This window comes from Scyliorhinus canicula, chromosome 1 (assembly GCF_902713615.1).
Source record: "Scyliorhinus canicula chromosome 1, sScyCan1.1, whole genome shotgun sequence".
Taxonomy (NCBI): Eukaryota; Metazoa; Chordata; class Chondrichthyes; order Carcharhiniformes; family Scyliorhinidae; genus Scyliorhinus; species Scyliorhinus canicula.
The window spans coordinates 271,145,078-271,170,430 of record NC_052146.1 but is presented as its reverse complement, the minus strand read 5'-3'; the positions used below and the strand labels follow the sequence as shown (position 1 = coordinate 271,170,430).

General features: G+C 49.4%; 1 protein-coding gene and 1 long non-coding RNA gene across 3 annotated transcripts in view; one reads left to right on the top strand and one right to left on the bottom strand.

Moving 5' to 3' along the window:
* Nucleotides 1-3,607: 3,607 nt before the first annotated feature.
* Nucleotides 3,608-19,995, bottom strand: LOC119974408. Its single transcript, XR_005462503.1, has 3 exons — nucleotides 19,928-19,995; nucleotides 13,729-13,960; nucleotides 3,608-4,536 (listed from the first exon to the last, which is right to left on the bottom strand). It is a non-coding gene; the product is annotated as an uncharacterized LOC119974408 (long non-coding RNA).
* prkcea (protein kinase C, epsilon a) overlaps nucleotides 19,889-25,353 on the top strand; it is a 697,348-nt gene continuing 691,883 nt past the window's right edge. The window contains exon 1 of one of the 2 annotated variants that reach the window (XM_038813231.1): nucleotides 19,889-20,441. In XM_038813231.1, coding sequence (XP_038669159.1) covers nucleotides 20,094-20,441 — 348 coding nt within the window. In that variant the 5' untranslated portion in view covers nucleotides 19,889-20,093. The remainder of the gene's footprint in view (nucleotides 20,442-25,353) is intronic. The other variant, XM_038813238.1, reaches the window with a different exon arrangement.

Sequence of the window (25,353 nt, the reverse complement as noted above, 5' to 3'; positions counted from 1 at the left end):
CCCTGAGCCAGTTAAGCTTCAAGTTCTACTCTGCAGCATAAAATATTGATTCATTGCAATACTGACGGAGCACTGCACTGTTTGAAATGCTGTCTTTAGGATGAGTTATTAAACTGAAGACCTGTCTACTTCTTCAGTGGACATCAAAGATCCCTTGGCACCACCAAAAAAAGATGATATGGTCAATTATTTCATTGCTTTTTGGAGACAGCAAATTGACTAACATGTTTCCCTCATTGTAAGTTGGTTGTGGAATTCTTCGGGGTGCCATGAAAACAGCTATATAAATGGAAGTTCTTCTATTGTCCAAAATTATGTCAACCAGAAGTTGCAAGCAGTTGCAAGGTATGTGTAGATATATAAACATAGATTATTAGTCCCATCTGATCTTGGTTGACTCCTACAGAGCTATATAAATATCATTTCATTGATTCATTCAACATGCTGACCTGACATTGTGGGTGAAATTCACTGGAAAGATTTCAAAATGTGGTAGTGAGTGGGAACTGTCGCAAACTTCCCAGTGATCAGCCCGGCGAGCCCAGTGAGCCTGGCACCGCAATACAGCATTAATTTGTCCACTTAAGGAGGCCCCACGTGCTTCATGCCATGAATCATGGCTCGCCAGCCAGGTCAGCCGGACTGTACACGCCACCCCTCGCTGACCAGGTCAAGCAGCACTTAAACAGCTCTTGCATAGCCAATCCCACTCAGCTCACAGTCATGGCACCAAGAGGATTGGCCCCAAGATTTGGAGATGGTGACCTGGGCCAGGAGGGTTGTCCTAATCCCCCAACAATCCCCGAGGGTGAGCCACAGGGCAGCCAGTGCTGCCCGGGATGAAGTGGGAGCGGCCGTCAGTTTGGGAAGTGTGGTGAGGAGGACAGGCCCCCATGCCAAAAGGTCAATGACCGCACATGTAAGCTGGCACAGGGACCCCCCCAAAACCATCCCACCCCCATGCGAACCACCGTCCCAACCCTCTGTTCCCCCTCCCGTTCCCACGGTGAACTATGCGCGCGCTAACGATGCCATTTCTGTCTCGCCGCAGGGAAGGTTGTTCTACAAACGTTGACAGAGGGCCCAGACTGACGGCGGCATGCGGCCATCAGGAATCTCACCACCGCCGAGGAACGGGCCCTGGAGGTTATGAGGTTGGCCAAGGACAGAGCGTTCACCAATGCAGAGGTTGGCACATGCCACAGAGGTGAGGATCCATTGGGCCCCACCTGGATGACCAGTCACACCTGAGTTGTTAATGCCATGCAGACTGACCCATCCGTCCCACTGACTATGTGTTCATTCTCCGGCAGGACCTCCAGCCGACGGTGCAGGCCCATGCAGAGTGGATCCCCCCCCCCCTCCCCCCCGGGCCTCCCATGGGATCACCTCGGAGGACGGCTCCGAGGCTGCCACCATAGATGCGTCCCAGCTGTCATCCCCACCCTCCACCAGTGCAGAGACATGCACCTCGGTGGGCAACGTTAGTGGTCAGGCTTCTGGGGCACAGGCTGGTGAGCACCACACAGTTGCAGATGCACTTCAGGTGGAGACAGTAATACCCAGCAAGACAGCAGTCGGAGGACTTCTGGATCCGAGGACCCAGCTGGGTCCCAGTCAGTTGCTGAGCCGATGGAACAGGTTTGCCCGGAGCTGGTGCAGACATCTGAGTGCGGCCATTATATTCAGAGGGGACGTCAGCGACACTCCAGCAGGTCTATAGCCGATTGGAGGAGTCCCAGAAGCTTCGGGCTCGGGAGATAGCACCGGCAATGCATGGCACCAAGGCCAACACTGCTAAGGTGGCAACCACAGTGGAGAGCCTGGCGCACCACATTGGCAACATGAGTGGAGGTGTCCAAGACATGGCACAGTCGGTGGTGGCCATGGCTGAGGGCCTTGGTAGACTGTCCGACTTGATAGGGGATGTGGCCCAGTACCCGGTGGACCTTGATGAGGCGCTGTGGACATGTCTCAGTCTCAGATGGGAATGTCCAAGGCAATGTGGAGCTTGTCCCAGTTGCAGGTGGGCATTGCTGAGGTACTGCAGAGCATGGCCCAGTCACTGAGGAGCATCACCACAGGTGCAACACCATGGTGCAAACATTGGGGAATGTTGCCGCTCAATCCAGCTGCCCCACCATTCTGAGGTGAACCCCAGGGGCCTCTGGGCATCAGCCAGTATGAGGGGGTACGGGCAGAACGTTGCCATATGGTGGCCGCTGACATATGTCCAGGACTGAGGCTCACCCCCTGTGTGTTCGGATGTTGGCTACTGCGCCTGTGTTCAAGCACACTGTCCAGCCATCATGGTATGATTGGAATGCTTGGCAATAAGCCCCATATGCTACATGGCACGCCGACCCACATGATCCACTTGGGATGTGTGAAGGGCTCACTTAACGACGATTGCCAATTCACTATTAGCAATAGCCTTCAGCCTCATGGCCAGAAGCCTCCATGGTCAGTGGGAGTTATGGATGATCGGTGGGGCAGACAGGCAGAAACTAAGTTTGTCACCAGAACGGATACACATGATCCAGGGGTTGGCATGGAGGGCCTACGCACAGTCGTTCCCCCCCCCAGCAAAAAACACCAGCTCCTATACTCCCCTGTCCCGATATCCCCAACCCCCCACTCCAACTGGGTCTGCATCCCCCCCCCGGTTGCCCTTCCCAACCCCCTCCAAGCAAAGGAGCAGCAAGCCCAATGACCCAGTCCCATTGCCTCTGAGCGAAGGTGGCTATTCACCTCCTCGAGTCCCCGTAACAGCCCTTCCATCAGGTTCATGCTTTTTCAAAGGAATACTCGTCGACACCCACGTGACCACTTGCTGGGGAGGCCACTGGGTCATGGGTGGCCGTTGGATATGAGATGGCTCCCATTAATTGTATTGTAATAGGGCTTTAAGTGGTGATTATTGGCGCCATGCTATGGCGGGGTCCTGATTTCGCCTACGGGAGCGGGCCAGTGGCATCGCAAACAGTTTGGCGCCTGGCGCAGTTCTAGTTTTTGGCCTCTCCCGTTATTCACCGGCCTCGTCGCGCTCTCGCTCTAGCGCAACGAGGCCACTGAATCATGCCCTGTGATTCCTATATTGTGATATAACATTCCTACTTTTAGCAAAGTGTAACAAAATGTAACATTTTAACAAGTAGCTCTGAGAAATAGCATTACTGGCTGCATAATGGTGCCGCTTTCGCCGTTTTACCAGAATGCTAATTCTTCTCACTAAAATATATATTCTTAAATTTAGTTTAAAAAAATACATAATAAAGTGCCATATTCAAAATTTTCTGAAGGTATATGATCACAGATATCTATAGGATGTGAATTCTGTATGTTTAACACTTGTATCCCCCTTAGTAAATCTCTGGAACGTCACTGTGGTCTAGTATATCACCAACATGAAAGGCTTTGTGTTAACTTATATATTGAGTGCCTATTCAACTTGTGTTGATAGATAAGTCAAACCGCCATGAAATTCATAGGTACATTTTCCAATAAGAATGACATGACTGTGACTTGAAGCAGAAATGCTAAGTGATTTTGCCAAAAATATTAAGATCAACAAAAAGAACCCAATGTCGAGCTGGTTGACATCAGCTCGTGAAAACAGACTCATCAGCCTTTATTGCAAGGGTAATGGAGTTTACAAGTATTAACTTCTTGCTACTGCTGCACAGTGCATTGGTGAGACCACACTTTGAGTATGGTGGACAGTTTTGGCCTCCATATCAAAGGAAGGATATACTTGCATTGGATGCAGTTCAGGAAAGGTTTACTTGTCTGTTCCTGGGATGAATCCGCCAGTTCCAACATAATGCCATGACTAAATGCATTTACCCCTCACCCCCCACTGTCAGCATTCAGCAGGGACCGCTCCCCCGTGACACCTTGTCCACTCCTCCATCATGCCCAAATCCCCATTCCCTTCCCACAGCACTTTTCCTTGCAATTGCAGAAGGTACAATACCTGCCCCTTCAGTTCCTCACCATTCAAGGCCCGAAACACTCGTTTCAGGTTAAGCAGTGTTTCACTTGTACTTCCTTCAATTTGGTTTGTTGTATTTGCTGCTCCCAATGCGCTCTCCTCTACATCAGGGAGGCTAAACATATACTGTTGCGTGCCATTTTAACTCAGCCCTTGCTTTCATGCCCACATGTCCATCCTTGGCCTGCTGCAGTGTTCCAGTAAAGCCCAGTGTAAGCTGGAGGAGCAGCACCTCATCTTCCAGTTGGGCACGTTACAGCCCTCGGAACTCAACATTGAGTTCGGCAACTTTAGTTTTGAACTTTCTTCTCCATCTTAAACCTCCACTTTCTTCGCTTTTCCTTTTTAAAAAAATATTCCACACATGTATTATCTCAATGCAAAACACCCCCCTCTCACACCATGTGTCGTTTGTTCTTAAAGTTGTTACTTTTTGTTGTGGTCTTTTTTGCTTTAACATTCTTCCTCCTTTCAGTTCCGACAAGGGGTCCAGACTTGAAATGTTAACTCTGTTTCTCCCCTGATAGGTGCTGGCCTGCCTGCTGAGTTTAAAGAAAAATGTTTTTATTCTCCATTTTCACATTTTCCTTCAAAATGCACACCCCACCAACAAGCAGTAAACGGTAACAGATACAAAGTCAATCCCCTTAACATCAACAACGACACCATCCTCCCACCACCCCAACCAACGGCCCACCTGTCAATGTATGCATTAGATAAAACAAACCCTCCCATGGTGGAAAAAAAACAAGGGCGAAAAAGAGAAAGGAGTCCGGAATCGCCCATGGTCACCGTTAACCTATAGAGATCCCCCCACCCCCAACGACACTCAATGCCATCCAACCTCCAAAAGAGTACCGTAAATGACATCCACGAGTTGTAAATCCCGCCCGCTCCCCAACTCCTGCCCTCCACTTCCTCTTGTAAAAATCCTCCCCCCCAACCTCGGTTCCTTCCCCCCAACTTTCCACCCGGCTAGACCCTCGGACCCTGTTCTGCCAGCTTCCGATGGCCGCAGCCCCTCACCCCCACCTCACCCCCGCTCACTGGCCAGCGTGGAGGCCCCCGCCCGGGTCTCTTTCCCCCTTGCCAGGCCCAGGAAAAAACCCAGAAGTCCCCTTTAGCAGACAAACCCCGCATACACATCCACACCCCAAAGAACCCTCATTACGACTGAAAGTCCCATTTCTTCCCTTGTCCAAATATATACAACGTTGGCTCCTGTAGCCCATACACCAGCACGCAGTGAAACAAAAAAAAGGAAAAAAATACAGTCACGAGGCTACATCAATACATGACCATTTCTCAATTCTGCCACAGTCCTTCTGCCTTCGCAAACTCCTCCGCTGCTTCCGCCGTCCCAAAATAAAAGTCCTTGAACTTGTAGGTCACCCTCAGCTTCGCTGGATATACAATGCCGCACTGCACCTTGCTAATGTACAGTGCCCTCTTCACCCGGTTGAAGGCAGCCCGCCTTCTCACCAGCTCCACCGTAAAGTCCTGGTTAACGCGTATACCAGCTCCATCCCACTGCACCACCCACTTCTGCTCAGCCCAGCACAGGACCTTCTCCTTTACACTGTACCTACAGAGTCACTACTCTTGGCGGCTCACTCGCCTTTGGTACAGGCCTCCATGACCGATGAGCCCGATCCAGCTCATATCGGGAGGGATCCTCACCCTCCCCCAATAATTTCGCCAACATCGTGGCAAAATACTCAGTCGGCCTCGGTCCTGCCACTCCTTTGGCAGCCCCACAATCCTCAAATTCTGTCGCCTTGATCTGTTTTCCAGGACTTCCATTTTGCCTCGCAGATCCTTGTTGATCTCTGTCACCTTCCGCATCTCCTTCCCCATCAAGGTAAGTTGATCACTGTGCTGCCGTAATGTCTCTTCCACTTCCTTCACCTTGCTCCCGCACCTCCACAACTGCGCTCGCCACCGCCGTCCTCATCGGGGTAATCGCCCCCTCCACCAGCACTTTCAAAACTGCCCCCATCTCCTTCCTCATTGCCTCCAAGTGTTTTGTAAACTGCCTCTCGACTTCCACGGCCATCACCTTAGTTATTTCTTCAGCCGTAAGCAATGCGGCCTCCCCTGGTGCTCCAGCCGGCCTGCTGAGTTTATCCAGCTTCCCCGTTCTTGTTCCCAGGGTGAATGGTGTGCCTTACAGGTTGGGCCTACACTCATTGGAATTTTGAAGAATCAGAGGTGATCTTATTGAAACATAAGCTTCTGAGGGGGCTTGACAGATGCTGAGAGGATGTTTCCTCTCCTGAGGGAATCTAGAGCTAAGGTGCACAATGTAAAAATAAGTGGGGCGAAATTCTCCGCACTCGCGGAAAGCCGTAAAACCGTTGTAAAAATCGGGAGCGTTTTACGACGGTCGCGAAGGCTTCATTTCCCGACGGATTCACTTCCTGGAAATGGGCTAATGGCGCGGCCGCGTCAATTACGTGAGTGATGACGACGGAACGCGACGACGACACGATCACGCCCACGTGACGCCGCCCGACGCCGTAAAAAGGCGCGGGCGACCACAGAATCTGTCGGGCAGGATGTCGGAGCCGAGGAGAGCTGCTCCTCGCTTTGTAGATGCTGACGTCGAGGCGCTGCTCGATGCCGTGGAGCAGAGGAGGGGCATCATCCGCCCGCGGAGAGGGCATCGCCAACCTGCCAGCGCGGTACGCCAGGCCTGGCGTGACGTGGCTGCTGCCGTCAGTGCTGTGGGGCAGACCCCTCGCTCAGCAGAGCAATGTAGGAAGAAGCTACACGACCTCACCAGGTCTGCCAGGGTAAGTGCCATGAGGGTGCCCCCTAGTCACAACCATCCCTCCCCCTTAACTTAAGCACCCCCCCCCCCCCCCCCGGCACGGGAGGGGGGGGGGGAGAGGGATTGGGGCAGAGTTATTTGAGGGTGGTTCACAAAGTTGTCACAGACCCAGCGCTCTGACCCCGAGGAGAGATGCAATCGTCTTATGTCAACTTGCCCCCCCCAAACTGTGCCAGTATCTGAACGGACTGCTGATACCTACCGTTTTGTAATGATCTACCTATGTTCCCTCCCCCAACAGGCCAAGGCCGCTCATAACCACCGTGAGCGGCACAAGACTGGAGGGGGTTCGCCCAACCTGCACCCCCTCAGCACCTTTGAACAGAGGGCCCTGGACCTTGTTGGGGGGTCTGCCACCCGCAATATCGCGCAATGCGAGGTTGGCGGAACTGCAGCAAGTGAGCCAACCCTCCCTGACAAACACTCACCCCTCCCCCATCCTCTGTCCCTTCACACACCCTGCCCACTGGGACACCTCCCCCATCCTCTGTCCCTTCACACACCCTGCCCACTGGGACACCTCCCCCATCCTCTGTCCCTTCACACACCCTGCCCACTGGGACACCTCCCCCATCCTCTGTCCCTTCACACACCCTGCCCACTGGGACACATCCCCCATCCTCTGTCCCTTCACACACCCTGCCCACTGGGACACCTCCCCCATCCTCTGTCCCTTCACACACCCTGCCCACTGGGACTCCTCCCCCATCCTCTGTCCCTTCACACACCCTGCCCACTGGGACACCTCCCCCATCCTCTGTCCCTTCACACACCCTGCCCACTGGGACACCTCCCCCATCCTCTGTCCCTTCACAAACCCTGCCCACTGGGACCGTCCAGCGGCCTGCCGAGCAAATCGAAATAACCCGTCTCATTCTCTTCCCTAGGACGTGATGCCGAACGACCAGGGCCGTCTGCCTCCAGACGGAGACAGGAATCTGCCGCCACCTCACCCGGGGCCTCACAACAGAGGGTGCCCGATCAGCGGGCAGCCCTATCCGCCCCAACCCAATCTGCGGACCACGACGCACAGAGGGTTCGAAGTCCACCACCACCACCAGAAATGGCCAGGGACAACCCTCCTGTCGCTGAGCAGCCCCACACCCTGGAGGAGGCCCTAAACATTGAGAGCGTCGGGCTTGCGGCACTGCTTTCTCCCACCACATCCATCATCCCAGAGACACACACCCCGGCGGGCCTATTTAGTGATGAGTCTCCTGGGGCACAGTCTGGTTGGCACATCACAGCTGAGCAGGTACAGCAGGTGGAGGTCGGAGCAACAGAGGGCCCGGACTCGCGGAGGCCAGACTAGGCCCAGGATGCAGCTGGCTCCCAGACGTTTTCTGAGTTCCTGGGGTTTATCAACCCACCCGCACAGCCGATGCCTCAGGAAACCCAGGGAAACAATGGCGGGAGGAGGGCAGCCTTCCTGGCTCTGCAGACGCTGTTAGAGGAGTCGAACCGCGTCCAAGAGCAGGGAGTGGTGCCGCTCATGGCAGAGACCCAGTCCGACACCGCACGGGTGGCATCCGCGGTGGAGGCAATGGGTCAGGTTATGCAAGACGTTGGGGTTAATGTGCACGCGTCATCCTCGGCCCTGGAGAGGGTTGCCCTCTCACAGGCAGCAATGTGCCAGAGCCAAAACGACATTGCCGGCGCCCTGCGGGCCATGGCCGAGTCTCAGCAGGTCATGGCCTAGTCGCAGCAGTCGGTCGCGGAGACCATCAACCGCCTGACACATGTGCTGGATGGCGTCGTGCACACACAGGTTGAGATCGCACAGTCCCTGGCAGGAATATCTAACTCCCTGGACTCCGTCTCTGCAAACCTTCGGATCCTGGTGGATACCGTTGCAGGCCTCCAGGACTGGCAGCGCCAGGTGTCGGTGGTGCGACGGGGCACCTCCCCGCTCGCACCTCTGTCCCAAAGTGAGGCCCGGGGGCCACCGGGCTCCCCGAGGGAGGAGGAGGTTTCGGGGTCCGTCCCATTAACTCCATCACGGGACGTCCCGGAATTCTCGGCCTCCCCCCGTCCCATCCCTGGTGCATCGGGTGGGCAGCAGGCAGAGCAGGGTGGCACAATGTCACCCGAGACGCCCGCAGAGCAGCCTGGCCCATCAAGGCCTGGTCGCCCCTGGAAACGCTTAGCCAAGGAGAAACGAGTCGAGGGGGGCGATTCGCAGCAATCCTCCTCCACTCCTGCTGTATCATCTGAGGAGTCACTTAGACGTAGTGGTAGGGCCCGTAAGGCAACTAAGATAGACACTGAGTAAGTTGGCACGGGTGAAGGGCACAGTTTAGTTGTAGGGGCTAGGGCACCTGTAAATAATTGTTAATATTAAACGCACTGTTCCACCTTACTTGTAATACCGTGTGATTGTTCCACAGCCACAGGAATCGTGATGGTGACCGAGTGTCGCTGGGGGTGACGGGTGGTGAAACCTCGGTGCCGGGTGTGCAGTCCCTGCCCCTACCCCCTCCCACAGCTAGCCCACGCGGGCACGTGATGGAGTGTCAGTGATGAACTCAGCGGCCACCAAGGTGGATGGTTCAGCTATTGCCATGGGTCAGACTCTCTCTAACGATTCTGAGCTCACAGCTCTTCGCAGAGCGGGCTGTCATCATTCCACATGGCACTGATCACACCCGCTGACACAGCCATCAATGTTGTGCCATTCCGTCTGCACCCAGTGATAAGCGTCATGTCGAAGTGGAGCAGTGTACACTGGGGGGGGGGGGGGGGGGGGGGGGGGTTGTGGTGGTGGCAGTTGTGTGGTGACCCTCTGCATGACTAGCGATGCAGGTGGTGGTTTGGTGTTCATCGGGGACGTCACATGCGATGCGTGAACCGTGCTGCCACCAGGGCGTTGCGTGCCCGCCGTCCTTGCCGGGTCCGTCGTGCCGCCTCCTGGACATCACCAGCACCTGGGTCGTGTCTGCGTTCTGCGCCCGCCACTCCGCCAGCCTCCTCCTCCTCCTCCTCCTCCCTCGCCTCCTCCTCCTCCTCCTCCTCCTCCTCTGTGCTGGCACCACTGCCACTAGCTTCTCCCTCCTCCTCCTGCAACAGGTCATCTCCCCTCTGCATCGCGATGTTGTGCAGCGCACAGCAGACCACTACAATGCGAGCGACCCTGTCGGCCTGGTACTGCAGGGCCCCTCCGGAGCGGTCCAGGCACCTGAATCTCATCTTCAGGAGGCCAAGGCAGCGCTCCACCACACCCCTGGTTGCTGCATGGGCCTCGTTGTATCGTGTTTCCGCATTGGTCTGAGGCCTCCGTATAGGCGTCATCAGCCAAGACCTCAGCGGATAACCCCTGTCGCCTAGCAACCAGCCCCTCAGCCGGGGGGGACGTCCCTCAAACATCGCAGGGATGAATGACTGCGCTAGTATGTAGGAGTCATGCACACTCCCTGGGAACCTTGCACAGACGTTCATGAACCTCATGTGGGGGTCGCATACCACCTGGACATTAATGGAGTATGTCCCCCTCCTGTTTGTGAACACTTCCTTGTCCACAGCAGGCGGGCGCATGGGGACGTGAACACAGTCGATTGACCCCTGAACCCTCGGTATCCCGGCCACACTGGCAAATCCACGGGCTCGTGAGTCTTGACTTGCTTGGTCCTCGGGAAAGGTGATGTAGCGGTCCGCGATGGCATAGAGGGCGTCGGTCACATCCCGGATGCACCTGTGCACCGATGACTGGGAGATCCCGGAGACGTCCCCGCTTGGAGACTGGAAGGAGCCGGTAGCATAGAAGTTCAGAGCGACCGTCACCTTGATGGCAACCGGGATCGCGTGTCCTCCCCCCGTTCCACGTGGGGCGAGGTGCGACAGGAGTTGGCAGATATGTATCGCCGTCTGCCTACTCAGCCGGAGTCTTCTCCTGCAGGTGATGTCCGGCATTGTTAGGAAAGAGACCCGGACACGGTACACCCTCGGCTTTGGTCGTCGCCTCTGGCGCCGTGGCTGCACCCTCACTCTCTCCTCTTCCTCTTCCTCCTCCTCCTCCCCCCCATGCTGCTCGACGACTGGCAACTCCTCGGCCCTTCCCTCTGCTGCTGCAGCTGGCCCTGCAGCCACTGCGGGTTGTGGGTGTGGATGCTGCTGCATCTCCAAATCCAGTAGAGCGGCCCCAACCACTGCGCAGAACATCGCCGTTCTGTTCCCATACATCGTGCTAACCTACAGAAGGGTGGTGGGAGGCAGAGAAACGGGACATGTTAGACGGAGGTTAGTCGACACCTCGGCAGCCGCCAGCCACGGGATACCTGTGTGTCCCGGTGGCCTGGTCGCGCTGCTGACTCGCGGTCAGCCTAACCCCTGGTCACTTTCTGCAACCAACGGGCAGTAAACTATGGCCTCCTCACGGGTGCGTCAGTGGCCTGTGTCCGGAAGCCACAGGGGAACCAGCGGCCGTGTCCTCGTCACCGGCACACCATGGCATGCTGGCAGACATATTGTTACGGGGTTGGATGGCTCACTCTCTACCTAACCCCCCCCCCCTCCGTCGCCCCCCACTGCCTCCCCCGTCTCCCCCACTGCCTCCCCCGTCGCCCCCCACTGCCTCCCCCGTCTCCCCCACTGCCTCCCCCGTCGCCCCCCACTGCCTCCCCCGTCTCCCCCCACTGCCTCCCCCGTCGCCCCCCACTGCCTCCCCCGTCGCCCCCCACTGCCTCCCCCGTCTCCCCCCACTGCCTCCCCCGTCTCCCCCACTGCCTCCCCCGTCGCCCCCCACTGCCTCCCCCGTCGCCCCACACTCCCCCCGCTCTGGACCCCCTCCCGTTCTCAGGGATGCCTTCCCCGTTGTGGCCAGACTCGAGCGGTGCGCTGAGCGGTGCGCTGAGCGGTGCGCTGAGTGGTGCCCTGACCTCCTCCAAGCTGTCGTCAGCCAGGCGACTGGTTGACGAATTTAAAAAGCAGGTGTGTTTCACGACGTGCAAACAGGGCGCCATGACGTCGGGACTTCGGCCCATCCGGGCCGGTGAATAGCGGGGGGGGCTATCAGTGGCGATTCTGGTCGTGTCAGGGGCGGGAAGGAGGCGTTTGTCGGGAATGGCGACTCCGACATTTTGCGGGGTTCGGAGAATAGCGGGAGGGCGTCGGAACAGCGTCGCCGTTAAAATTTCCGACGCCCGCTATTCTCCGACCCGTCGTGAGTCCGGAGAATCTCGCCCGTGGTCTCTCTTTTAAGACAAAGGTGAGGAGGAATTTCATCTCTCAGGGAGTCATTAGTCTTTGGGGCCCTCTCTTTGACAGAGAGCAGTCGAGGAATGGTCAGTGAATATGTTCAAGGATGAGTTAGGCAGATTTTGATTGTCAAGAGAGTCAAGGGTTATGGGGGATAGACAGGAAAATGGAGTTAAAGCCAGAATCACATCAGCCAATATCTTATTGAGTGGTGTGGCAAGCAATTTGCTCATGGTTCTTATGAATTATGATCTAATGATAAAAGATTGAATTTGGGGATAATTCTCATTAAATGCCTTAATGGAAGGAATAATCTGAGAATCATATATGAAACAATTTAAAGCTGCAACAAAAGGACTTGAGTCTTTTTGAATGAATAAATTAAGATGGTTTAAACTTTAAATGATCTTTGACATCCATAATTATCTTGTGATCACAAGTGAGAACAGACAGCATTGTGAGGAAGGAGTCTTCCTTCACTGGAAACATCAACTTAGTTCCAATTCCAAATAATAATTTGGGGTTACCTTTTATTGTTTAATTACTTAACATGGATGATAAACTATTGGGATGCAAAGTTCAGATCCACAGTGCTTCTTCTGGTAGTGTTACAAGAGCCAATCATCCTCCTGAGGATATGCCAGCAGCCATTTTAAGCACAGCATACCATCTCGTGAAAGGTGTTCCCACGTGCAACCCCGTCCATGCACAGAAGCTTCTGAATTAGGAACATAGGATCAGTTGTAGGCCATTTGGCCCATTGAGCCTGCTCAGCCATTCAATTAGTTTATGGCTGATCATCTCCAAGCCACTTTGCTGTGCTTTGTCCTGTCGCCCTTGATGTTATTAGTATTCAGAAATCTATTGATTTATGTCTTGAACATGCTCAAGTGATTAAACTTCCACAGACCTCTAGGGTAGCAAATGTTCACCACTCTCTGAGTGAAGAAACTTCTCCACATCTCAGTCTCAAATGGCTTGTCTCTTCTGACATTATGCCCCCTGGTTCTCGACTTGCCAGCTAGGGGAAACATCTTACCTACAACTACCCTGTCCCCCTTTTAAGAATTTTGTAAGTTTCAATGAGATCACCCCTTCAAAACTATACAGAATACAGGTCCAGTTTCCTCAATCTATCCTCACAAGACAATCCAGCCATCCCATGGATTAGTCTGACGAACCTCTGTGAACTCTCTCTATGGCAAGTCTATCCTTCCTTAGGTCAGGAATCAAAAACTGTACACAATACTCCAGGTGTGGTCCCACCAAGGTTCTCTACAATTGCAGTCAAATATCTTTCCTCCTGTACCTGAAGGCTAACGCACCATTTACCTTCCTAATTGTTTGCTTAACTGGCATACTTGTTTTTAGTGACTCATGAACAAGGACATGCAGTTCCGTTTGGACATGGTAGTGGGTTGGATCTCAAACAATGAGTCAGAGGACAGGAGGGTGATAGAGAACCTAGTGGCACGGTGCAATGATGACAATCTCTCCTCCAATATCAGTAAAACTGAGGAGTTGGTCATTGAGCTCAGGAAGTGAAGTGTCGTACACACTCCTGTCTGCATTAATGGTGCCGAGGTGGGGGATAGTTGATCGCTTCAAATTCCTAGGCGTATGCATCACCAACAATTTGTCCTGGTCCATCCATGTTATATTCCCCGCCTCCTACAAGATGCTCATCCGAGTCTTCTGCAGCATAGCTTACCTGCCAACTCTTCCCTCCAGTCAGCAGGCAGGTGAACCATTCTTTGCTCCTGGCCTGTACGGACTGATCTAAATTCAGTGTTAACTTTTAAAGTAGTTACACTGTCAACATCTGAGCTGGTGGCTGCCAGTGTCAAACCGAGTGATGGTGCCTCTTCACCGATGCTCTGCTGTTGGTTCCTCTTCCCCTCCTGGGGGCTGCTGTGGCTAGGCAGGTGAAAGTTCTTGCGTGTCTGAAAGCAAAATCAGAAGGGAAGTTTGGGGTGAGAGAGGGGGAAATGAGGTGAAAAGCAGAAGGAGGCAGAAGGAAGAACTCTGTGCAGCCGGCTTGGCTGCAGTTTAGTCAGAGTCACTTGAATGGAAACTTGAATGCTTCTCTGGGGAGGGGTAAGCAGTTTTACAATGAACAACCACATAATTCATTCATTTAAGCTGATGATAAGAGGAGAAAACAAAAATCCGATTTAATGTTCGAGCTCCAGTTATTCCAGAATTCAGCACTAATCTAACCCAAACCAAATTTGGCTCTAGATCACTGGGGAGTACGGCTCCTTCCCCAATTTTTTGGATCCAGTTTGAATGTTGCCCGGTGCCAGGTCTGCTGAAGGCAGCATCAGTTTCGGTGCCACTTGCAGGTCCTGCAATCAGTGGCGTCTCCATTCGCAAAGCTGCAAGCCGCTAGTGGGCGCTGCGCACCCACAAACTTCAGACCTGTCCCCCTACTCACCGCCTTAGAAGGTAATAGATCGTAAATTGTTGATGGGCTGAAACCGTTTACAAAACTCAACTGCGAGGATTCCCATTTGACCACTTTGCTGAGTCCAATTTTATAAACGTCATGATTTATGTTACACACTAGTTTAGTATTAAAATTTTGAGAGAATGATGTGATTTAAAAATAACGCTCTGTACGGTAGTGAAAGGTTGCTGGTAATATAAAAAGCTATGCCAAGACACTTCATTAATAAAACAACCTGACATTATATTTTACATCATTAGACTAAACAACAATTTGAATACGTTATAATTTGAATATGTTAGTTTACAGTCCTGGTTTTGACACCATGCTATAGTCATGGACTTGAATGATTTTTTTTTATTTCACTATTTCCCCACCAAACCTCTCAAGTATTTTTCTTAGGGTGTCGACTAATCGATTTCCCATGGAGTTGGACACAGGGGATCAAAACCGAGTGTCATTTTCAAGTGAAGTGAGGTTAGCATGCCTCTGTTTGTGCTCCACATGAGCTGTGAGCCAATTCATTCTGTCCTTTATTTCAAATCCCCATTATTACTCAGATGTCCAATTGCCATTGCAAATTGACTGTGTAACCTTGACACGCTGTAATTACACTCTTCTGCCATTGGCGGTGCTTGGACAACTTGACTGGGGAGGCAGTGCCATTTCAATGTGATAAGTTTACATAGACAGTTGCTATTATCAATGCCGACAGAGGGATTTGTAGTAGAAAAACAGTTGGCACCGATACAACCTATTATGTTCTATGCCCATAGCTATAATGTAAACTATGTAGCTAAACTTGTCACACCCTAATTATATCCTCCCACCAATGGAGGCACTGCAGGGCCACCACTTGCAAGCAGCTGAAATGACAGCATGATCAGTTTGCATGGTTTACAGCTCAATTTACAGAGCCACATTCCATTACAAATGTAGCCATTTAAACTTGGTTGCGAATTATGGGGACTGAGTTACATCTGTGCACCTTTGCCCTTAAGTCTACTTTGCTGCAAGACTGCATGTGGCCTTCACTCCTCATATGCAAGGCATATTGAAATTGACTACAAAATAAAGGTGTGATAACTAGGATACTGTGAGTTTTGTTGGATTACTGATACCGAATATGAACAGCAGCTGAGGAAGTCTCACTTGAGAAATTAAAATTCCCCGCCTGGCGGATCCAGAATCCACTATTCAATCTGGGAATCCTTAACCCAAGCAAAGGTAGGTCTCATCAGCCATTGTAGAATTCATCACAAAAAAATGAGATGGCATTCTAGTTGTCTTCAATATCACACAATGAATCACAATAACAACAGATGTTTGTACTTTTTAAAGGTTGATTGCAACTCATCCTGAATAACTCTTTTCATTACTTTGGGATGTAATGCTATAAAAATGTGAATTATTGTCACTTGAGTTATTTAAATATTTAACTTTCAGTATGTTTCCTGGATAGGATTTTAGAATTTTCTCTCAAATAGATTCAAATGAAAATAAATAAAACTTGATCAATCCGTTCTAGTACATTAATAAATCAATAAATATGTTTATACTAAAGGTGATTATAGAACATTTATGCATGTTCGGGTGAACAAAAAAAAACCAATCATTATAAATAAGATTACTGTTGTCACTTCTCATTTTAAATGTTAATTAAAACAAGGACACAAATAGTGTTCGGAAATAATATTGACAGTAGTAAACTCTGGAGGCTATGTTTTCAAAATAAGCAAATGCTTTAATTTGTATCAGTTAAGCATAGAAGTGATTAAATACTGACATACGTATGCCTTGTCATTCATTTATGGTTTAAAAAAGAGCGTACCTGTTTAGGTAAGCTGGTACAGGAATTGAACCCATGCTGCTGGCCTTGTTCTGCATTACAAACCAGCTGATTAACCCACTGAGCTAAACCAGCCCATATATATAAGTGACATATAAATGCTACTTCTGCACCCCTGGACAGTGCTCGGAACATATATCACAAAACTGCAGAACAAGAACAAATGACTTGCCATCCACTCAAATTATTGGACGAAAGTTCTGGACATTGGAACATTGCACTATATGTGCTTCAAGTCTACTCCAGGCAGAGAGAAACGGGAAGTTTTACCAAATGGTTCCCTGTTTTGTGTTTAGTTAGCTGATCTCAGCAGGAATGAATCTAACAGAACTAGTCTTTTTGTTCCTTGGCGAGAGAGTGAAAAATCATTACTTGCTATCTCATGATTCAAACAGAATTGCAGATATATAGATGGATGATGGCAAAATTTAGCTTGACTGTCAATTCCTTCCAACCTCCCCCGCCACCCCACTAACCTGAGCCATTCTACTTTAAGTAACGTGACAACCCGTTCTGCCTAGGCTGAAGTAAAAAATATTAAATTCCAGTGGAAGCACTGATGATTTGTAACACTTGTACAACAAAGAGACGAAGGAAGAAAAATAGGAAAATTGGGAGGGAGAAAAAAATGTCCTGTGTAAGAAAATCCCACATTTATTTTCTGTGATAAAGATGAAATCCAGATGTGACGTATTTTCACCATCTCACCTTTCTGTGAGAGCAACAAAGTGACTAAGTGGAGACTTAATTGAAGTTTGCAAAATGATACAGAGAAGAAAAACCAATTATTTTCTCAATGTACTAAAGAGTGAAGGAAAAATAAATACCAGGGAAAATTTACTCCCTCGGAGTATGATAAATGTTTATAATAATATGCCAAACAAGATAACAAAGGCAAAAATATTGCAGTTATTTAAAATACAATTTGATATCCTGATGCTATTAATATAGGATGAATATTGATGGATTTATTTGGCCTTTGTCCATCTCTGAATGTTCTTAAGTTGTTACATATTCCATTGGCTACTCAGACTATACAGGAACATAGCAACATAGTGACAGGAGTAGGCCTTTCTGCGCCTTGAGTCTGTTCCACCATACAATGAGTCTGTGGTTGATCAGTGACCTTAAGTTCACATGGAATTTGTTGTTTAATTTGTCATTTAAATGATCAGCTAACATACCAGAATTTTACTGGATCAGACAGTGAGTCACAAACAATCTACTAATAAACTGTTATCACATTTGTATAAGGCCAATCCATTATTTATAAATCCTCTACGAATGCGATTGTCAGGCATTAGGCATTGAGTGTGTTTGAATGCTTGTGCCCTAATCATCTTTGGGGATGTCAGCTCCATTTGCACAAGCAGCTTTCAGGCCCCATCCCTGTGCTTATGTTGTTTTGGCACGCATGTTAACCTTGAAGTACTGCAGATTTGTACAGGCCATGATTATAATGAACACCAAAACATCTTGTCCATCTCCATGCCAGAGATTTTATTGCATCAGAAATTGTTCACCACCAAGCTTTGACTTATGGCAAAAAAATAATCTCTGGCATTGTAACTCTTTCCTCACCAGCTGTGCTGCAATAATTAAAACGAACATAGCCCGAAGGTGGAATGTCGTGATGTATCAACCAGCTGATAATAGAACGTGTGTTTTCCCCACACAGCAACTCCCTGAATTCTGTCATAGTATGGGTGGAAATGCTTCATGGAAACAGACGTTCTCCTGCAAGGAGGGATGTGGGAGGTGTGGCGATGTGACTCGGGACTCGTGCTGTTCGTACCAGCTCGTTTCACAGCAGTACCCTTTGAGCAGATTGCCCACAAACCTGCTTGGTTGGTGAATGGGTGATGATGACGGTGTTCAGATATAATTTAATTACAATAAATCGGTAGCAACAGTCAAAATAAATAATTTTCAGTTAAAATAAATAAAATAGTTTTGAGTCAATTTTTTTAAAAAATGTTGATGTTCAACCAAAACTTGGGTTGTCTGGTCTTCGCATTTGAAATGTGCAACTTTTGAAACAAATCGAAATGGCCTTACTTTTACTATTAGGGCATGGGTCGCTGCAGTTTATGAATCAGCGATATTTCAATTCGAATCTCTGTACGAGTTGACTTCCTTCCTGCAGATATTGTAATGAGAATGGGAAATCCCACAAAATATCTTGCAGAGAAAAATAATCTTTCTGCGCCTATCCTCTAAGGACCTCTAAGTAGTAGGATTTCGACAACAACATTAAACAAAAAAAAACCGAGGTGACAATGCTTGGCTGCAATTCAGCAGTAGCTGTGAATGGGGGAATGCCCAGTTATTTGGCATATTTCCCCCCAAATGTCCTGGGTGGCACCGAATCTTTGGAAATGTTGCAATTATGTATTTCAGATGTTACACATGAAATGCAACACGTGCACGCTGTCCGTTCGGGCAAGCCGGGGTTCCAAAGGAGAGTGCAATGCCTCTGCCCTGCCGAAACCAAACCCGAAAAGGGGGCATTTCTTGCCCCAGCGACTGATCGATCAGTATTTGGTGACTCGTGGTTTGTACAGGCGAACGATTGTCGTAGTCCGTGACTACTGTTTGCACTGTGTCGGCATTGAATGTCTGAACAGCGTCCATTCACGAAATCAGTGTTTTCACACTGACAGCGGTCCGGTCGGGAGTGGCTGCTGGTGTGCGGATTGTCCAGCAGGCAGGCAGGCGAGGAAGGCACCGTACCCGCCCGGGCTGCTGCTTTGAGTGGAGTTATAGCACAGCACTCTGTTGCTCAGCCCGGGAGGACTTTCTGACGTCTTTTGCGCATTTCCTGCATCAAGGCCAACAGTGGAGGAGGGGGCGGGGAGGAGAGACAACAGACGGGGGGGGGGGGGGGGGGCGACACAGTGAGAAGGAAATCACCGCAGCCACCACCAACCAACAAACAAGCCTCTCTGCAGTTTGGCTCCGCGAGTTGCCAACAGCAGCCAACAAAACAACAACAAAAAAAAGGAAGCAGGTAGTGGCGAGGATCCCATTTCTCTATCCGCCTCTCTCTCTCTCTGTGGGTGGGTGTGTTTGGGGGGGGGGGGGGGTGGATCGTACCTGTGCTTAAAACAAAAAACAAATCTAACGTGTTTTTGACACAAACCAAGAGAGAGGAGGAGGTGGAGCGAGGAGGAGGAGGGGAAAAAAGTCGATTTCCTGCATGAAAACCCCTCATTTCAGAGAGTGTGTGGATCTGATCCGGGCGAGAGGAGGAAGGGAGCGCGATGCGGACCGCTAGCCGAGGAGCGGGAGAGCCCCCGTTGATTTTTATCAGGCTATTTTAATTAGTTCAAGGAACAAATCTCTTCGCTTTCTCCACCTCCCTTCTCCTCTCATCCTCCCCATTTTCCAGTCGCCCTCCCGAGGTGTCATTGGGGGGGGGGGGGGGGCTGTTCCGCGCTGAGAGGAGGAGGAGGGGGTTGTTGGGGTGTTTTTTTTAATTTGCGGGGAGGGGGGAATTATATATTTGTCGTCCCCCCTTTTTTCCCGGGTCAAGCCGATTGGGGTGTCGCGAGAGCAAGAAGGTGCTGAGGGAGGGGGGGGGGGGGGGGAGAGAACCAAACATCCACTCACACTCACTCAGAGAGACACAGAGATCGCTTTTCCTCTCTTCGCCTTTTCCCAACTCAGTCAAGGGGCAGATCAGTGAGAGTGAGTGAGTGGCGGGACTGGATTTGCGAGGCGGATCTCCCCCCCGCCACCACCACCACCTCCTCCCGCTCGGGCGCCAGCCGGAGCGATGGTCGTCTTCAATGGCTTGCTGAAGATCAAAATCACCGAGGCTGTGGACCTGAAGCCCACTCCCTGGTCCCTCAGGCATGCCGTGGGCTCCAGGCCCCAGAGTTTCCTGCTGGACCCTTACATTGCCGTCAACGTTGACGACTCGAGGATCGGCCAGACCTCGACCAAGCAGAAGACCAACAGCCCCGCCTGGAAGGACGACTTCGTGACCGATGTGTGCAACGGCCGGAAAATCGAGCTGGCCGTCTTCCACGATGCGCCCATCGGCTACGATGATTTTGTGGCCAACTGCACCATTCAGTTCGAGGATCTGTTACAGAACGGCAGCAGGCACTTCGAAGACTGGGTAAGGCCAATGTCTAAACACTTCAAACAAACAAATCATCCCCCCCCCCCCCCCCCCACACACACACAGTGTGACCGTCAAGATGACATGCGGCGTTTTGCTTGTGTTCTTCCCTTCGCCACATCCCTCTTTGAACAACGTGTGTCCCCAGCCTGTCATTGACAGCAGAGTTGCAGTTCATTGAGGACACAGTGCATGTACATTGCTTTGACCATTTATTCCCGAACCGACGACTTGTGTCGCCGCCAAATACTACTTTGCACCTATTGATTGATTCTATGGTGTAGTAATTGTGGAAGGATTGATTAACCCCCCCCTCCCCCCATCATGTTTTATTTTATAATACCGCACCCATAAGCACATTGTGTGCACGTATTAAGTGGCACTAACATGAATGAGTTCACATCTCCAAGAACCTTTTTGGTTGAACCTAAATGCTCATGGAATCTGTGCTAATGTACATTGTATAGATTTCGACATAGCTGGTGGGTGAAATAATTATTGTCTTCCGATTTCTTCCAGTGCACACAATGTCTGGTCACCGTTGTATTGCCTACATATAAATAACTCAGCAGTTACAGACATTATTGCAATAAAGCTATTAAGAATTCAGATTGTCCCTTTATTCCCTTCTGGGGGTGGGGGGGGGGGGGGGGGGGACTATGCTTTTATTTTTCCGTGGTGACTTCCTACCTAAAAAAAAACACTTAGAAATATACGAGAACAAATGTAACCAGATATGAATGCAGCCTATGGTTGTGTGAAGTGAAGGTTTGACTTGAGGATGTAGTGAGATCTTAAAAGATTCAGGATCATTATTTGGCAGCTTGGGAAGATTTGAATATAGGCAATATACTCTGGATTTGTAAACGTTCTCCACTTTTTGTATTGTCTGCTCAAGGTATAATGGTCATCATGACACCGATTATTAATTTATAGTATTAATTTGAGTGTAGGTGCAAATGGTTACAGATAATGCCAAGAATGTGACGCTTTTAAAAAAAGTCCAGGTCCCAGGTTTGATTCCTGGATTAGGTCACTGTCTGTGCGGAGTCTGCACGTTCTCTCCGTGTCTTGGATACTGCAAGATATAAAGTGTGCCATTTAGATAGATAGCATAAGGGAGATTTTCTTTGTGTGTTATGTGTAACATAATTCTGAGGCTGTTTATGAAGAATCTGTTTGCAGTTTTACTACACATAGTTTACAAAGGAAATCTGTTCCCTCCTCAAGTGTCAGTTTATGCAGAGGAAACTAGCGTAAATGAGAGTAGTGACCTATGTCCACAATGGTACCTGTCATTGAGCTAATTTAACAGTGTGAATTATTCATTCAAATATATTCTCATTAGGTTTTGCAGTGTATTGTGGAGGGGTGGGGGGGGGGGAGGAGGTGGAATGATAGCAATCATCTTGGTAAGTAATGGTACTTAAGTGATTATTTTTCCCTGGCGAAGCCATTTGTATGCCTTAATGGATAGATATTGCGGTGACAAATAAATGTTTTTTTTTAAGGTAGAAAATCCTTCTTTGTCCACACTCACGTCTTTGAGTTACCAGATCATAGGCCGTTTAGCCCCTCCAAGCCTCTTTCACCATTCAATTAGACTATAGCTAATCCACATCTCAACTCTATTCCCTGCTATTATTGCATTTCCCTTGATACCCTTAGCTAAAGAAAATCTATCCAGCTTCCATTAACATAATCAAGGAAACATTAGGAGATATTAGGTTAGATGGCCAAATGTTTGCTTAATGAGCAACGCTCAATGGGCGGCACAGCCACACAGTGGTTAGCACTGTTGCTTCACAGCGCCAGGTCCCAGGTTTGATTCCTGGATTAGGTCACTGTCTGTGCGGAGTCTGCACGTTCTCTCCGTGTCTGCGAGGGTTTCCTCCGGGTACTCCCTTTCCTCCCACAAGTCCTGAAAGACTTAGGTAATTTGGACATTCTGAATTCTCCCTCTGTGTACCCAAACAGGCGCCGGAATGTGTTGACTAGGGGCTTTTCACAGTAACTTCATTGCAGTCTTTATGTAAGCCTACTTGTGACAATAAAGATTATTACTATTATGAGATAGATTTTAAGGAATGTCTTTAAGGCGGAAAGCAACATCAAGAGGCAGGGAGGTGGAGGGAGGGAAGTCCAGAGCTTGGCTCCTTGGCAACTAAAGGCATGGCCAGCAATCGCGGTGCAATTAAAATTGTGGATGCTTCAGAGGCCAGAATGAAAGGAGCACAGATATCTTGGAGGATTGTGGGACGGCTGGAGATCACAGAGATAGGGAGAGACCATCAAGATTTAAGATGTTTCAATGTTCTTTGTTCTGCTTTTAGTTTTCTGTGATGACTCAAACAAAAAACATTTAAAAAAAACACATAAATATAATTAGGTATAAACGCGAGTTGAGGGTTGTGTGAGGTGAGCATCCTAAGGGTAACAGAAACTTTAGTTGGCAGTTTGGAGATATAAAAAATTCAGTAATGCACTCTGGCTTTTTAAAAATTCTGCACTCTTTGTATTATCTGCTCAAAGTGATACTGGACAGATAACGGTGACACCGTTTTCTATTATTTTGTCGTATGAATTTTAGTGCAGATGCACTAGTTACAGAAAATGCTGAGTATGTGCAACTTAAAAAAAAACAAAGTAGTAACTCTTGGCAGACTTAGACTTTACATTTTACAGTATCCATTTCCATAGATATCCTCAGGGAAAAAAATCTGTGTTATGTGTAACATAATTTTGAGGCTGTTTATAAAGAATGTGTTTACAGCTTTATTACAAATCGTACACAAAGGAAAGATTGGAAAACAAGGACGAGAATTTTAAAGCCAAGACATTGCCTGATTGGGAGCCGCTAAAAGTCAGTGAGTACAAGGGATGATGGGTGAACAGGGCTTGGTCTGAGTAGGGACATAGGCAGCGGTACTTTGGATAGCCTCATGCTTATGGAGGGTAGAATTTGGGAGAGCAGTTGGGAGTGTGTCGGACTGGTCAAGTATAGAGGGAACAATGGCATAAATGAGGGTTTCAGCAGCGTGAACTAAGATAGGAGCAAAGTCGGCTGATGTTGTTGAGGTGGAAATAAATGGTCTTGGAGGTGGCGTGACTATAAGGTTGGGTGCTCATCCTGGGGTCAGATATGACACCAAGGTGCCAAAGAGTGTTGCTTGGTCTGATTGTTGCCAGAGATGAAATTGGTTTTGGAAACAGAGTTTGTGGTAGGGACCTACAAATGGAGTGGAAGCATCAGAGAGGGAAGAGGAGGGATCACCACTGAAAGCCCAATCCACATCTGGTTATCGAGAACACTTCTCCTACCTCCATATTATCGATCTAATTCTTGAAATCTTCAATTGACTTAGCATCCACAGTCTCTTTGGAGAGAAATTTCCAGGATTCTCTGACCCTTTGTGTGAAGGAATGCTTTCTAATCCCACCCCTATTTTAAAATGTATTTATTTATTAATTTTAAAATTTAGAGTACTCAATTCATTTTTTCCAATTAAGGGGCAATTTTGCGTGGCCAATCCACCTACCCTGCACATCTTTGGGTTGTGGGGGCAAAACCCATGCAAACACGGGGAGAATCTGCAAACTCCACACGGGCAGTGACCCAGAGCTGGGATCGAACCTGGGACCTCTACGCTGTGAGGTCGCAATGCTAACCACTGCGCTTCTGATCCCACTCCTGACTGACCCGGTTACAATTTTAAAATAAGGGCGGTGAAATTGGGTTGTGCAGTGCTGCTGCTACTGGCTACAGAAGCTCAAAAGACGTTAAATGGCACTGTCTGCACTTGTGGTGTGTTGGTCTATGCTGTGAAGGCCACTGGGGTAGGCATGCTGTACCTGCATGGAAGCTTCAGAAGAAGTCATATAGTGATGGCAAACAGTCATTCCTGCTGACCTGACACTTATTCCATTAACTTGTTCTGAGCATTTCATTCCTTTTGCAGGATGTGTATGATGCTGGCTTCATTTATTGCCCCGACCAATATGCCCTGAAAAACCATTGATCTTTTTTTAAAAATTCATTCATGGGATGTAGGCATCACTGGCTGGGCCATCATTTGTTGGGCTATTTGAGATGGCATTTAAGAGTCGACTATAGGTCAGACCGGGTAAAGGTGGCAGAGTTCCTTCCCTAATGGACACTAGTGAACCAGATAGGTTTTCATGACAATGGTTATCATTCGGCATTTTAATTACTGAATTTAAATTTCACCATCTGCTGTGGTGGAATTCGAACCCAGTACCCCAGAGCATTACCTTGGTCCCTGAATTACTAGTCCAGTGACACTATGATGTGCTCTGAACACCTGTGCTAATTACTCACAGCTGTACAGCGGCCTGAACCGTACCGCCGCTACAATTATTATGTAAAGATCCGATCACCAACCTGCAAGTGTGGTGCTTTTGAATGAGCCCTGCTTTGGTAAAGTTAGTGTTAGGACAGTGGATTGTTTTTGCCTGTTTTTGAGAGCTGCTACATATATTCAGGGAGGCAATAGGATTTGGTGACCATCTCTGCATGAGGTATAGGTACCTCTGGGTCTGCAACATGGCCAATAAATGGAGTGAAGGCTGCAGAAACAAAGTGTGAGGAGAAAGAGGCCTATCCCCAAATGGCCCTACCCATCACTGGATTCTCGAGCACTTTTTTCACTTCCATCACGCCAGGAGCAATATCTGAGGCAACTCGGGTTCAGCAAGGAGGTGTTGACAGACCTATGCCACCTCCTTCAACTCATTCTAGAACCCTGCACCAGGGCAAGGATGCTGCTGCCAGTAGCTATAAAGGTCATAGTGACATTGAAATCTATGTGTTGAATCTTTCCAGGCAGAAGCATATGACATTTCCAACATACCACAGTGTGCCATTCATTGATGCACCTAGATGTTTTTG